Source organism: Onychostruthus taczanowskii, unplaced genomic scaffold (assembly GCF_017590055.1).
Source record: "Onychostruthus taczanowskii isolate IOZ18803 unplaced genomic scaffold, ASM1759005v1 scaffold99, whole genome shotgun sequence".
In the NCBI taxonomy this organism is placed as follows: Eukaryota; Metazoa; Chordata; class Aves; order Passeriformes; family Passeridae; genus Onychostruthus; species Onychostruthus taczanowskii.
Window position 1 is genome coordinate 1,414,666 of NW_024507990.1, and position 14,019 is coordinate 1,428,684.

General features: G+C 47.6%; 1 protein-coding gene across 1 annotated transcript in view; it reads left to right on the top strand.

Moving 5' to 3' along the window:
- Window positions 1–14,019, top strand: part of MAP2K4 (mitogen-activated protein kinase kinase 4) — a 64,918-nt gene continuing 50,899 nt past the window's right edge. The window contains exon 1 of the mRNA XM_041427377.1: window positions 1–209. Within this exon, the coding sequence (XP_041283311.1) occupies window positions 113–209 (97 nt within the window). The 5' untranslated portion in view covers window positions 1–112. The remainder of the gene's footprint in view (window positions 210–14,019) is intronic.

Genomic DNA, 14,019 nt, shown 5'->3' on the forward strand with positions numbered 1-14,019 from the left:
GGAGGGGTTTCGCGGCCCCAGCCGGGGGCGGACGGGCGGCGGGGCCGTGTGTCCTGCCCTGCCGGGGAGGGCCCTGCGCAGCGCCGCCGCCGCTGCTCCCGCTCCGCGCACAATGGCGACTCCCAGCCCCAGCGGCGGCTCCGGGGGGAGCGGGAGCGGGCCCGGGCCGGGCGCCGCCGGCAGCAGCAGCAGCAGCAGCAGCATGCAGGGTAAGCACCGCCGGGCCGGGCAGCGCCGGGCCGTGCCGGGCCGGAGCCGCCGCAGCGGCGCGCTCGGCGGGAGGAAGCGCGGCCCTGGCCCTGCTCGCCGGGGCTGCCGGAGCGCAGGGCCTGCCCGGAGCTCGGCCCCGGCCGCCGGGACAAAGGCCGGGCTGGACGCGGCTCCGGCCTCTCCAGGCGGAGAACGGTTCTGCGGCCGCTCCGGGTGACCGCTGCAGGCCGCGGCTGCAGCAGCATCCCTGGGGGGGCCGGCCCGTGCCCGCGGGAGCCCCGCGGTGCGGCCGGGCCGGGGCTGCGGCACGACGGCGCTGCCCCGGCCCTCCGCCTCCGCTGTGTGCTTTTCTCGAGACGAACGTTTAAGTAAAATCAGTTCAGCGCGAAGTTGCCGTTCAGTTTCATTCAGTTTCGTTCCGTTCCGATGGAAATTTACAGTGCTGCAGCGGGTCGTGTTGATTTCCACCGGCACTTGTTGATGGTTGAGCAGCCTTGCAAAAACGGTGGATATTTGTTTTTCAGAAAGGCCTCAGCAAACCCTTTGCGTTTCTTATTTAAAGTTAGAGCACTGAAATGCACTCTCTGCTTGAAAAAGATTTTAGGCCTTATTAGGCTGAGGTGGCACAGTGCTAGTTTGTTTGTTTTTCTAAATTAAATGCAGGGATGGTAATATTAAAGAAGTCGTTTACCCTGTTTTGGGACCAGGAAAAAGGAAAGGTTGCTCTCTCTGTGACAAAAGTGCGGGTGCTGTTGTGAAATAATGTTTGTCACTGTTATTTGCCATATTCTTTGTTGGTCCTGGTGTGGACTGTGCTGAGACTGGTGAGGACTTGTTTGGGCAGAGAACTGATGGTTAAACTGAAGAGCTTGGTATATTTAGAGGAAAAAGATGAATTTTGGCTCCTTGTAGCTTCCCCTGCATGAAGGATTTGGTTCCTTTTGGGCCTTGTGAAGGTGGTATTATCTGTCTTTCAAAAACCAGCATCCCCCACTTTGTGCATTAAATGCATGGATTAAAAACTTTACCACGATATGCCAAAACAGTTGTGATTTAATAAGAGCAAGCCTTGTTCTTGTAGTCAAGTTAAAACCCTCAGTGTTGCCCATTGTATTTCCACCTGACCCATTTCTCGTATTTGAGTCGTTCCTCTGAATCACCTGTATGTTCCAAGGCTGAGAGCTGGTTTTGCACCCTGGCACCTGCGATGCCCTGTGAGCTTGTGGTGATGCAGCATCTGCACGCTGTCTCCAGTGGAGGAAGGGCACTTGGTTCTGCTCTGGCTGGTTAAGGTGGCTGTTTAAATGTGGATCGAGGGCCATGGGCCTGTGTGATGGTGCCCAAGTGCTGGTGGCTTTCCCTAAGGTACAGGTGTCCCAGGAGGAGTTGTGTGTGGGATCCTGGCTGGGCTCTGGAGGAGCAGCAGGTTGCTGGACTGTGATGGTTCCTGGAACATGCAAGAAACTGTCCCAGGAGGAGCTGTGCTGCCACAGCACCTGGGTGGGATGGGAAGGGGCTGGACGTGGCTGCAGGTGCTGTGCAGGCTGCTGGGGCAGCTCTGGCTGCTCTCCAAGATGCACAGTGCCCTTGCCCTCAACATGAATTCCTGCTAATGCCAAGGCAAGCTGGGCTGCACAAAGAAAACCCCACAAAAGTGTCGGGTTTTCTGCAGTTGGGAAGCCCAGCCTGTGCTCCTGGGCAGGCACTGGAGCAAGGGAGGTGCAGGAATGCATTGGTGGGTGGGGAGGAGAGTAGGTAGGACTGCATCAGTCTCAATTTAATTGGCTTAAACAGCATGACAAGGTGGAGCAGGAAAGTCATTAAGCTGGAAACAAGTAATTATATTTAAAAAAAAAAAAAGTTTTGCTCAGTTAATTTTCAGCCACAAACATTCTGACCTGGCTTGTGCAACTGCTTCTGCGAAGGAGGTGGGAGGGGGAGAGGGTGGAACTCCTGTGCCAAAGGACTGTGACAGTGCTCCCCTGGACAGCAGTCTGTTGCTTTTGGAGACCCTGCCCAGAGGCCATGTGCTTGGGCAAGCTTTCCTGAGGTGGGAGTCCCTTGCAGGAGGTTTCTGTTTTGGTGTCAAGGCTGGCAGTCTTGAGTGTCATCTGTCAGGGCATTCATCAGGGCCTGGGGGTAGGGAAGAGTTGTGAGGATGGTGGTACAGGGGAGAAGCCTTCAGAGAAATTGGTGCCCATCACATTGATGTCCAGGGCAAGGGCAGCAGATCCAGAAGGTCTCTGCAGGCCACCCAGTTTTGGTTTTAATTCTGTATCCTACACCATTTTTGATGCACACAGGCTAAAGTCCTCCAGGTGACAGTGCAGAAGTGAAGGGACACTGCCCTGTCCTTGTGCTGGTCTCACTGTGCAGCCATGGCTCTCAAGCCTGGTGATCAAGCAAGGGGTTGCTTCAGGTCTTATTATTATTCACCCTTATTCTGCATGCCCCAGCTTCACTCTCAGGTCTTCTCTTGGCTACCTGGATCAGCTGCCCATGCCTAAGGAGCTGGAGCTTCGTTTCTTCCCAAAGAGTCTCCTGGCCAGTGCAGTTCATGGTGCTGTGTTCAAGGCACAGCTTGGAGACAAAGGAGGGCTGGAATTCTGGGTATTAAAATAGATCCTATTCAGTAATTTTTTTAAATGTCTGTTGTGTGCACATTAAATGAAGTCTGTCCAGATGCTGGCAACTGGTGATGTGAAGAGTTGTCATTCTTACTCATGTTAAAGTTCAGGAACAGTCCTGAATATTTAGTGTCCTGGATGTTTTGTGGGGGAAACAGATTCTGTGGGGAGTAGGATGCCTTTGACAGTGCTTTAAGGAAAAACCAGCACCCAAACTGTAATTGGAGCAATTTTGTGTTTCTCTCATTGCCAAAATTAGTAATAGTCATTACTGCTAACATTACTCAGAAAATGATAATTTGAAGAAAGGTGGTATGAAATCTAGAAATGTAGTTTATGCCAAGGCATAGGGAGAATTTTGATTCTAATTAAAACCTGTGGAGTCACTCATCCTAACTACAGTGCCAAAGAGGAACTGGAAGCACTTGTAACTGATGGTTATGGAATCAGCTCAGCTGCATTGGGCACTCAGGAAGACTTGGAGGCAACTGGGACTTCTCCAAATACTCACTGCCTGGTGTGCTCTGGTGTCTTTAAAAAGCAAAGCAGAGCTACTGCGTGTGTCTTCTCAGAGTGTACATCACGGCTCAGATGTGTTGGGTGGGAATTCCTGACCTGTTCAGCCAGAATTTGGGGTTCTCATTTCCCTTCATGTGTGGTTCTGTTTGCTCCCTCATTGATGTCTTTGCCCTCTTCACCCAACTCCAACCATTTTAGCAGAAAATGAGAGGAGGTCTGTCTCTGGTGAGAGACCAGAGACAGACCTCATACCTTTGTGGGTATGAGGCAGGGAGGTTGTTAAGAGGTGTCTGAGTGCATGAGGAGGTGAGCTAGAGTCCCTCTCTTACCCTTGGATGCCATTCATGACATCAGTGGCTTACTGAAGTTGGGTGATCAGTTCCTATTTGCAAGGCAATTCTGTCCTGTACCTTTCTGGCAGAAAAGAGCTGCTGGGAGGCTTTTTGAGGTCAGGAATTGTTCATGTTTGTGATGGACTTTGTCAGTCACTGCGGTCAGGTGAATTTGGTGTGGGTGTGTGTTGCACACTGTGTCAGTGGAGTAATCATGGCTCCTGCACACAGCACTGGCTTGAAACCATTTGTGGGCTCGCTGCAACAGGACTGATCCTCAGTGTGGGAATTCTGTAAGAGATGCCATGGTTCCCGTGTCCTCCTCTGCTGCTTGCTGCTTTAATGAGTGCATGGGGTGACTGGAGCTGCTCCCCTCCCCACCCTTGCCCTCTGTGGAATTATCAAACCATGTGTGTTAGCAGACAGCACTGATGCAGGCTGACTCTGGCAGATTGATGGGTGTATGTCTACTTGGACATATTTGCATTTGTTAAGAGCAATAAAAGTTGCGTGGTGAGCAAATCAGTGTATTTTAATTAATTTCTGCCCCCAGTTTATTCCTGTATGGACCTTATGGCCACGTCTGCTTTGTGTTTGAGTCTTGGCGTAAGCTTGTGTGTGTAGGGTTGTATTGGTATGTGGGCATATGGTCTTGCATTTTGTCTTTCTATTTTGTTTCACTTTTAATCAACTGATGGTTTTGATATGTCTGTTTTCCTGGTAAAGGGGCAGCCCAAAAATACTAGTTAGTCTCCTCCCATGCTGGAAGGCCTTTTCAGTTATTTTATGCTGATTTGAGGAAGCCAGGAGGTGTGGAAGTCACACTGTTGTCCATCAAAATGAGAGTTGTCCTGCAAGAAAAAGATGAGTTTTGTGAGGAAGCAGAAAAATCCAAAATGTGTGCTTTCCAAACATCATGTTGTTGGGGTGTTCCCGAAATTAAATTTGTATGTATGCAGTGAAGCACTGATTACAGGAATCTTGTGTAACCATATCAAGCTTTGCGTGTATCAAACACACGTAAACAGCTTTTTAGCATCATGCAGCTTTGAAGTTGGATGTCTTCTGTTGGATTTAGGTTTGGTAAGATTTTATGTGAAAGAAAATGTGGAGGTCTTCTTCCTGGTGGAGGAAGCAGGCTACCTGTTGTAGCCTTTGGAGACTAGAAAGGAAAACTGTGTGAGGGGAAGAAGCTGTGCAGGGTGTTTGTGTAGTGCTCTGCCCTGTGGGTAGGAACTGGCAGCAAGTATCCATCTCCAGGCTCCACTGAAGTGATGTTTATAAAGAAGGTATAAAAATCTCTGCATGGATGTGATGCTTCTGGCATCCTCTCAAAGGCTGGAAGGCACTGATCTGGGCAGCGTTGGAGAGGTGCTGCTGATGTTCCCTGCTCTCATGTACCTTATTTAAAATGGGCTTCATTGCATTTAAATGCCTCCTTACATGTGCATGTATGTCTTGCTCTTCTGCCTTGTGCTCAGACAGCAGCATCCACTCAGGAAGGTGGGGATTGCTATGCTGCAGCAGCAGGCTGAGGAAAATCTGCTTGATACTGGCAGTTGAGCCTTTTCACTGTAGTTTGAGAGGTGTCACCTTGGGATATGGGCTTCTTCATGGATATTCTGGTAAATATGGACTATTTTTATTATTGTACAGTGTTGTCTACTGGCTTTGGAGAGATGAACAAATGTTTTTGGGATTCCTTTGTTGATCCTGGTCATTTATGGTGGCTGGGCTGTAGCATCTCTTCTGCAATGAGAAACTGAGTCCCTCCAATGACGCTCATTCAAAAGAATCTTTGACTTTAAGTCTATTTGCATAGGAGTTATTGCATTTTAAACTGTTTTGATACCAGTTTGGCTGATTTCTGGTTTTTGGTTCTCCCTGTGCAGTTCTGCTGCTGCTCCCTTGGCCAATGCCTTCAGTAATGTGAATCTTCCACTGTGTTATTCCAGGCTGCTGGTGTTCCCTGCAAAGTGCTTTTGTCTGTCTTCTGGGTACTCAGGTTTCTTTTCATGCTGTGGATTTGTTTGATTGCAGAAGGGATGTGTGAGCTATGGGTAAATGACAGTGCAGTGCTTGTTGAGCACGGAAAAATGTCTTTCAAAAAGGTGTGTTACTGTAGCTGGTTTACTAAATGTGCAGGAGTTACTCATGGTAAATCCCTGGAGAGAGGCCCTTCATCTGTGTTTCTTCAGTTCAGCTCATAGATAACTTGAATACTGTGTCTCTGCTAGGCTGAGAATGGAACAGCTATTGCATGTTCCTTGTCCCTCTGGTTTGGAGGATGTCTGCAACATGAGTTGAGGCTGATCCCTTGCAGTTGGCACTGACTTGGCTGTCAAAATATTGAAATACTTGATTATCAAAATCAGTGAGAAGGAAAGTGCTCAGAGTTATCCTGAAGGTGCTGAGGGGTTAAGCCATTGTTCATAAAGTGTGAAATGCAGGGAGAGTGGGTTTCATCTCGTTCTCCTGGGACAGGATTGCAGGAAGGATTTGTGCAGCCTTGGAGCTTTGGTTTTTACTTGTGGTTATGTTGTTTGAACAAGACAAAATAATTTTTGCTGTGACTCTGCACCCTGTTTTCTACCCCCACCCGCCTCTTTGTACTGCTGCTGAGTTGTTGCACAAGTTATCTCAGTTACAGGTCTCCTGCTGAGGTTTGCTAGGTGGATTTATGTAAACTGTATATGAGATGCTTGGCAAATTGCCACTGCAGGTGACACCTCGTGTGGCAGCCTGTCAAAGGGGTGCTCCTGTGCTGCCAGCATTGAGCTGACTGCAAGAGCTGGACCTTTTATATACATGTACCTTTAACATACACAGCCCATCTGTTTGTTCACCTTGTGGGCATTTCCCATGTTGGACCATGTTTGTCCCCTTGCCTCTTGAGTGGTCCCAGCTCAGGACCTGTTTACCCTCTTTGGAATTGTGTCTGAGTGAATTGGCCTTTTTCCTGAGACCCTGAAGCTGAAGGGAAGGATAGACTGCAGGGAGATTTGCAGTAGGAGAGACTTGAACTAATTCCTGTGATTTAATACAGTAAACTAGGAGCACCCAGAGGACAGCAGGGATGTGTTTTAAACCAAAGTATGTAAAAGATGACTGATAAACTTTGGTAGCCAAAGTTTACATTTGGAAATAATAAGGAGGGAAAGGAGAGTTGAAAACTTGCTCTGACTCAGCAGTGAAGCTTTGTCAGCCTGAATATTTGTGTTTTGGAGATGATGTTCTGGATAGTCTGTGGTGCTGACTTTGGTTCTAAACTTCTCATTCCACTTTTATTTTATGTTACATTAGTCTGGTTCTTACGGTCATCTGCAATCTTACTGGGTTTGCTTTTGTTTGAGGGGAAGCTTTAGATTTTGAAGCTCCCCATGATGTGCATGTGCTGGTCTGCTTAGGTGGCTATTTCTTCAAGATGAGTCCTGCAGTTCGTGCAGGTGTAACATGCCTGTGTCTCCTCGTGGTTAGGTGGAAAGGTGCAAACATGATTTTTATCAGATGTCATAGGTTTGTTTAAGCACAGTCCCAGTGGAGCTCTCTGCAGCCCTTTTGGATGCCTGCTCCATGCCTGCACAGATCCTCTGCGGGGCATGTGAGGTATCATTGGCCTGGATTTGCATCAGGAGTATCATGTGATGCTGCAGAGCATCTTCCAAAATGTGTGACCTTGACACCTCAGGCTGCACCCTCGGTGGTGAGATCTCTGCTGTTGGTGAGGAAACACGACACAGCACAGTGTTGCCAAGTATCACTGCCCATCTCCCTCCCGTTTCTCCTCTCAGGTGAGCTCACCTGCCGTGCACATGGGTGGTACAGTGACAGCATTTAGTGGGTATGAGCATCAAGGGAGATGGGAGTATGTGTACTGAACAAATTGTGTATTTATTAGCTGCTAAATTGAGTTCCTCTTCTGCAAATCAAAGCCTGGGTGTTTGCCCTTTACTGGAGGCAGGACGAGCCATCCAGGAAGCAGACAGCTCTGCTGGTCCTGGAGCAAACAAAGAGTCCAAGCGCCAGGAATTAGTGTGTGTTTTGAATAATTGATCTGATCTTTCTGAGGTGCTTCGGGAGATGCCCTGTGGTGTAAGGAGGACAGCTGTTGGGAGCAGACAGCTGAGCTGAATGGGAGTTTATCCTTTATCTGTTTTTGTCTAGGCTTATTTTTTTATCTGTGGACCAGAAGGGTTGTGTGGTTTGCTTTGGACCTAATTCTCTGGAAGTGGTTCTCTGAAGTGAATTAGCTATCACTTTGCTTTTGGACCAGAAAGCAAAGTGTTTGTACTTTGAAGAGGTTTGTGGACAGAGATAAAACAGTTTCCTTTAAAAACATATGGCTGTGTTGTTTGACCTGGGAGGGGTTGTGGACTAAGATGAAAGCAGTGCGTTTGGAAATCTCTTCTGGGGAGCAGTGGGACCATGTCCGAGTTTTCCTGTAGAGACCAGTTCCTCTCCTGAACACTCACTTCAGGACTTGGCCTCATGCCAGACTCTAGAAACCTCATCCTACCTTTGCTGTCCTCTTCTTTTCCCTTGTCCCACTAAGAAACCTGTATGGCAGAAAGTAGAAAGGGGGAGGATGGTCAGAACGGCTTTGTGCAATGCTGGCCAGGAGCTGAGGAGATGTTCTTCAAGGTCCTTGTTGCCTTGGGGTAGCTGCAACAATCAGTGTGTGGAAAGTGGGCTATTTGCATGTCAGCTTTTAGAGCTGGTTTCCTTTGTGATTTGAGGAAGAGGTCAGGTTTCTGGTCTGATATAGCCCAGCTGTTGTCGCTAGAAAGTGTGACACTAAGGTGTAAGTTAGTATACAAGTTTACACAAAGAAGTTGTGAATGAGCTCAGACTTCTGTTAGAAGAAGAAAGGGTTGGATGTAAAGGTTTAGATATGTGCTGTTTTAGGCAGCAGCTTGGCAATTGAGTTCTTTCTGCACTGGAGCCACATGTTGTGGAATATCTGAACAAGCCTGCCAGCATTCTCCTGAAATGCAAAGTCTATTTAAAAATATATTTCTAATTAATGTATTTATTTTTGAGAAAAACTGGAGTAATAGCCTGGAGTTTATCTGCCTAGCTGGTTATGCCAGAGTCATAAATAGCCGGATAGACTTTTTATGGGTTAAGTTTTGCCACTCTGTACCAGTGCTAGGTGTACATGGGGCTAAGAACAAAAATTTACTCTCTGGGCTGTTTCTCTGGTTTCATCCCTGCTGATCCTGCTGATGAGGACTGCAGCTGAGCAGATGGGAGAAGGATCTTGTCAGCAAGTGTGGAAGTGGCAAAGATTGAGACAGGAGTGGTGGGAGCTGGTGTCCGAGACCCATGTGTGCCTGTCTGGAGGGTGGTGTGGGAGGGCTTAGCTGGCTTCTCCATCGGAGCCATCATTTGGAATCTTCTGTGAGTTGAAGAAATTCCCAGTCTGATTTGTCAGTGTGGCTGCTTTTTTGATGCCCTACAAAAATACGGGAAATGAAGAATGTGCGAATGCACGGTTAATTTCAATGAAGCCCTGCAATGTTTCTAGGTCTGGTAATTTGCTTTAATATAGACAGGCCTTAGTAAGGGCTGACTTGAATGAGAGCCTGGAACTGAACTGGCAGCAGGAACGCTGCCTCACCATCAGCTGCCAAAAGTCTGAGTGGCACCCTGCCCCATACCAGGGCACTGTGCTGCTCTCGCAGCACCTGGGACACAGTCCAGGAGCCACTTGTCCACAGTGTTGTTTCCACGTAGTAAATAACAGCTTTCTGGGAAGGTTTGTGTAGGGTTTCCCTCCAGAGCTGAGTGATAGTCTGACTTCAGCAGCAGAGCTCTGACTGCCCAGTGTTCTCAGAATAATCCTGACTGGATCCTGGCATGTCCTGACTCCTTGAGACCCAAACCAAACACAGATAGTGCCCTGTGACAGCATTCTTCAACAGCTTGTTGTCCTTGTTGTTGAGTAATGCAGAAATGGAGGGTGTAGTAAGACTGGGGTCATCATCTTCCTGTCCCTTCAGGCATTGTGTTCAAAAGTTTTGGGTTTAGCAGCCAGCACAGGTCGCTCCATGGCAGCTGAGCTGGTGAAGGGGAAGTTTGGGTCATCTTCATCCAAGCTGTCAGGAGTTGCTGCTGCTTTACTGTCCAGCAGGAGCATTGACTCGTGCCAGGAGGAAATTGTCTGCTCTTCCAACCTTGATGATTCAGTCCCAAGTATTGCAGTTGTTTTAGATGACTGTGGGTTTGATATGATCTGGTCCATGTTAGGACTCAAAGAAATGCAAAAACCTTTGGAAATCTCTTTGGAAAGAGAAAAATAATGACATATAGCAACACAGTGGAAGAATTGTGTCTGCACTGTGTGTGCACACATTCTGCTGGGACCAGCCAGAGCCCAGCTAATGCCCTTTATCCCCTGCGAAGGGAATTGGCAAGCTGGGTCCTCAGGGATTCCTATGACAAGTTTAATATTTTGTCTCCACTAGTTACCCCTTTCTACCTCATGCATAAGCATATCAGACTCCTCCTTAAAAACAGTTAGCTTTCAGTAGACTATTTCAGTCATTAGCTGATAATATTCTTTCTGTTACCACACCTTGGTGATTTCATGGCACCTGTGTAGCTGTTGATCTGGCATCTTCAACATGCACATGCTGCTCCCTCTGTAATGCCTGTCTTGGAGGTGTTTTAGGGTGTGATGCTATTCCTGCCCTGGTGTGCCTTGGGCTAGGCAAGGAACCAGCCTCCTCTCCCCTTTCCAGCATGTGGATGCTCTGTTCCCACTGATGGGATGTTATTTGTGGTATCTTTGGAGTTCATATGGTCTCTGGGGGTTGTTGATGGTCTTGTATGGAGCAGAAACCACGGGCAGCAAGGCCAGGTTGATATATTTCAGCTTCCCCTCTTCTGAGATGCCTCTGAGGGCAGCAGTGTGAGGAGCAGAGTGAAGCTGTGCTGGAGCCACGAGCAGAGATGACACAATGTCATGCAGCTCCCACCTTCTCAGCAAAAGCTTGGGAGCCCTGCTGTAGTGCAGAAGTTGAGCATCATAAACCATTGAGGGTCAGTTTGCTGTGTGGTGGGCATGGGGCAGCAGGGCTGGCTCTGGTCACAGGCCACCCACGGGTGGCTGCAAAGGTGGAAAACTTCTCTGTGGTGCAGACACACCTTGCAGGAGCCAGGAGGGAACTCCTGGTGCTGCTGTGTGGGATGGTCAGTTTGTCTGCAGGGCTGGTGCATGCATTCCTTCTCCTGGAAGCTTGGAGGGAGAAGGAGTTAATGGGGACAAGGGCAAGGGAAGAAGATAGCTGGATCTGAGTTGGGGCTACTGGCTGATATTTTTGCAACAGTCTTCTGTTACCCAGCGTGAGAGCGGGGATTAGCTGGGCAGACTCTCAGGCTCCTTCCGGACTCAGGGCCCGCCTGCCCTCTGCACACCAGTGGAGCTTTTTTACACAGACTTTCAAAATCCACTGCGCTTGGGGAATTTTTATGGAGAGATTTTACAGCGCTTATTTCATTAGCAGCGAAATTTTGTGTTTGCCCCTAGTTATTTACCCTAGTAAAAGGGTAAACAGCAAGGTTGCTGCTTGCTGAGAGTGCAGTGGTGCTAAATTCCTCCTGCACATTGCTGTAGTGCCTGCATCCCAGAGCCTGCTGGATCACACCTGCCTCTTCCAAGTGCTGGTGGCTCAGGTCCTTGTCACTGCTCGGACTGGGAGCTTTGCCATGCTCTGCCCCTTACATCAAGCAGTGGATCTGTACCCAGGTCTGTAGTGTGGTTATCTGGTGTGATCTCTGTGTGATTGGGAAGAAATTCTTTGCTTGGGAAAAAATTATTCCCTGTGAGAGCAGTGAGGCCCTGGCACATGCTGCCTAGAGCAGCTGTGGCTGCCCCTGGATCCCTGGAAGTGTCCAAGGCCAGGCTGGATAGAGCTTGGAACAACCTGGGATAGTGGGAGATGTCCCTGCCATGGCAGGAGATGGAAAGAGATGGTCTTCAAAGTCTTCTCACCCAAACTGTTCTGGCATTCTGTGAGTCTGGTTTGGCTGCTGGTGAGGGTGAAGAGGGGGCTGCAGGCAGTGCTGCTGGCCCAGGTTGCTGTTGTACAGGTGAACTGTCATTAGCAGCACCTCTGGGAGGATTTCTCAAAATTCCTCGTAGCAGGTATCTCTGATGAAAGTGTGGAACACTGTGCTCGACCAGGTCTGGTGTTTTGCTGGGGTGGCAGTGCTGGAGAGCTGGGCTTCTCTGGGAAATCGCCTGGGCACGAGCAGCTGGACCATCTGTTTTAAAATATTGTTTAATGTGGGCAGATTTGCTGCAAACTTCCAGCTTTCTGGGAACAAAACAGTCTCTTCAGTCTTAAAGTTTGTTACTTCATACAGTGATCTGGTCCACTCCTTTCCTCCCAGATGCCAGTGTTTGTCCCCTGGATCCTCATGATGGGACTGCTCTGTGCAGCTTAAAGTTTGATAGAAAAAAAACCCACTTTATTTATGATTTTAGAGTAAATATTGAAATATAAAAGATTTTTAATGCTGGTGCTCTCCTTTGAGTGAATGGATGAGAAATGGTCTTTTACTTTAGGCTTTCATAGAAGCTTCTGTGCAAAAGCAAAAAGAGAGAAAGCTATGCCTTTTTTTTTAGCATTATCCTTGCTTTTTTATCAATATTGGTACTGAGAATTTGCTTTTTCTTGCAACTAACCAGGTATACCATTCCTGCTCCTGAGAGAGCCACTGTTTCTCACAATGCTGGTGCAGCAAAAACTTAATTAACACTTCTTAAAAGGTCACCAATTGTTGAGGTAGATCTGTGCTTTCTGCTTTGCCTGTGACATAAGGGTTGCACAGTTTATTTCACTTTTTGGTTTATTTGTTTTTTTGTTTTTTAAATCTAAATCTCAATTGTAGAAATCCTTTGCCTTTGCATTTCTTTCAATTTATGTGATGATTTTTTTACTCCATATGCAAATTTGGTGCAGCAATTCTAATATCTGAAGAGATAATTGTTAATGTTTTGTAAACAGTTGGTGTTTTTGGGTTTTATCTCAGTATATTTTGTGATTGCTGTTCAGAGACATTGCTTCTGAGATACTGTATATAGAAAATCTTTTGTTATCCATTACTTTTCACAAACTGGTGTTTTTCTGTCTTGGAAGAGCTGAGAAGGAGCCATGCTTCAGCGTTCCAGCACAGAGTGAGCCTGTGTGTCAAAATTACTCCCCTAGGACAGGGTTGGAAAGCATCTATTTATTTTTAATAGCTTTCTATTAGCTCAGGATATACAGATATTTAGTAAACTTGATGTTTGAAGCTGGAATTTCAAACTTCTTTTGCAAGATAGAGCTCTGTGGCAGGAATTGGGTATTAATTTATTTTGTCAAGTACTCAGTCAGTGCTCAGTAATTGTTGATGATGAAACTGGTGGCACTTACAGAGGCCAGGAGGGGTCTGGCCTGGACCTGGCACAGGCTGGCACATACCTGTTAAGTGATGGCCTCTGCTGTGCTTTCACTTCTTTTCCTCAAGAAGAACATCTTTAATTGGAAGGTGGGGGTTATTTTGTGCTGAGAAAGAAAAGGCAGTTGCTGTTCTCTGTGCTGGAAGATCAAAGGTTTTTACTGGAGAGAGATGCTTTGCACATCCTCTGCTTGTTGTGAATGAAAGGAATGTAACACAGGTGTCTGAATTTCTCTTGTAAGCCATTGAGAAGTGGCAGGATTTGATCCCCAGTGCTCTACAGCCCTTTCATGGGAAAACAGCAGCAAGTCTCAGTTCAGGATGGCAGCTTTGCCTTAGTGAATAATTTGGCATAACTGTCAGGTGAAGCACGAAGTGTGTTGATGTTCTGCTGACCTAGATTTGAGAGACCCTGACAGTAAGCAGTCAGGGTATTAATAAATGGTGAAATGAGGGGGGAAATATGCAGTGGAACTGACTTGCTGCTGGCCTAAAGGGAGCAGCTTTTAGCTTGCAGCTTCTGCTGTGCACTGGGATGCAGCTCTGCAGGGCAGCAGGATGCAGTGCTGACCTTCCCGTGGCTCAGATCCCTGTCCCGTGGCATTCCTTGCCCAGACAGCAGCCCAAACCATTCTCTTTTCCATGTGTTGGGCTCCTGCCTGTGCCCAGCTCTGCCTTGTCTGTGGGAAGGGCTGTTCCCAGGGGTAGTTCCTTCCCATTTGTGTTTTGCTGACAAGTCTGTGTAAAGAAAATGGAAGGGTCAGGGACTCTTCTCTTTTTTTCTGTTTCTGTCAGAGTTGCAAACCTCAAAACTCTTTGAAATTTATTTCCCAGACTTTGATGTGAAGATCCCTTCCCAATGTAATTACATTTAATTTTGCAGC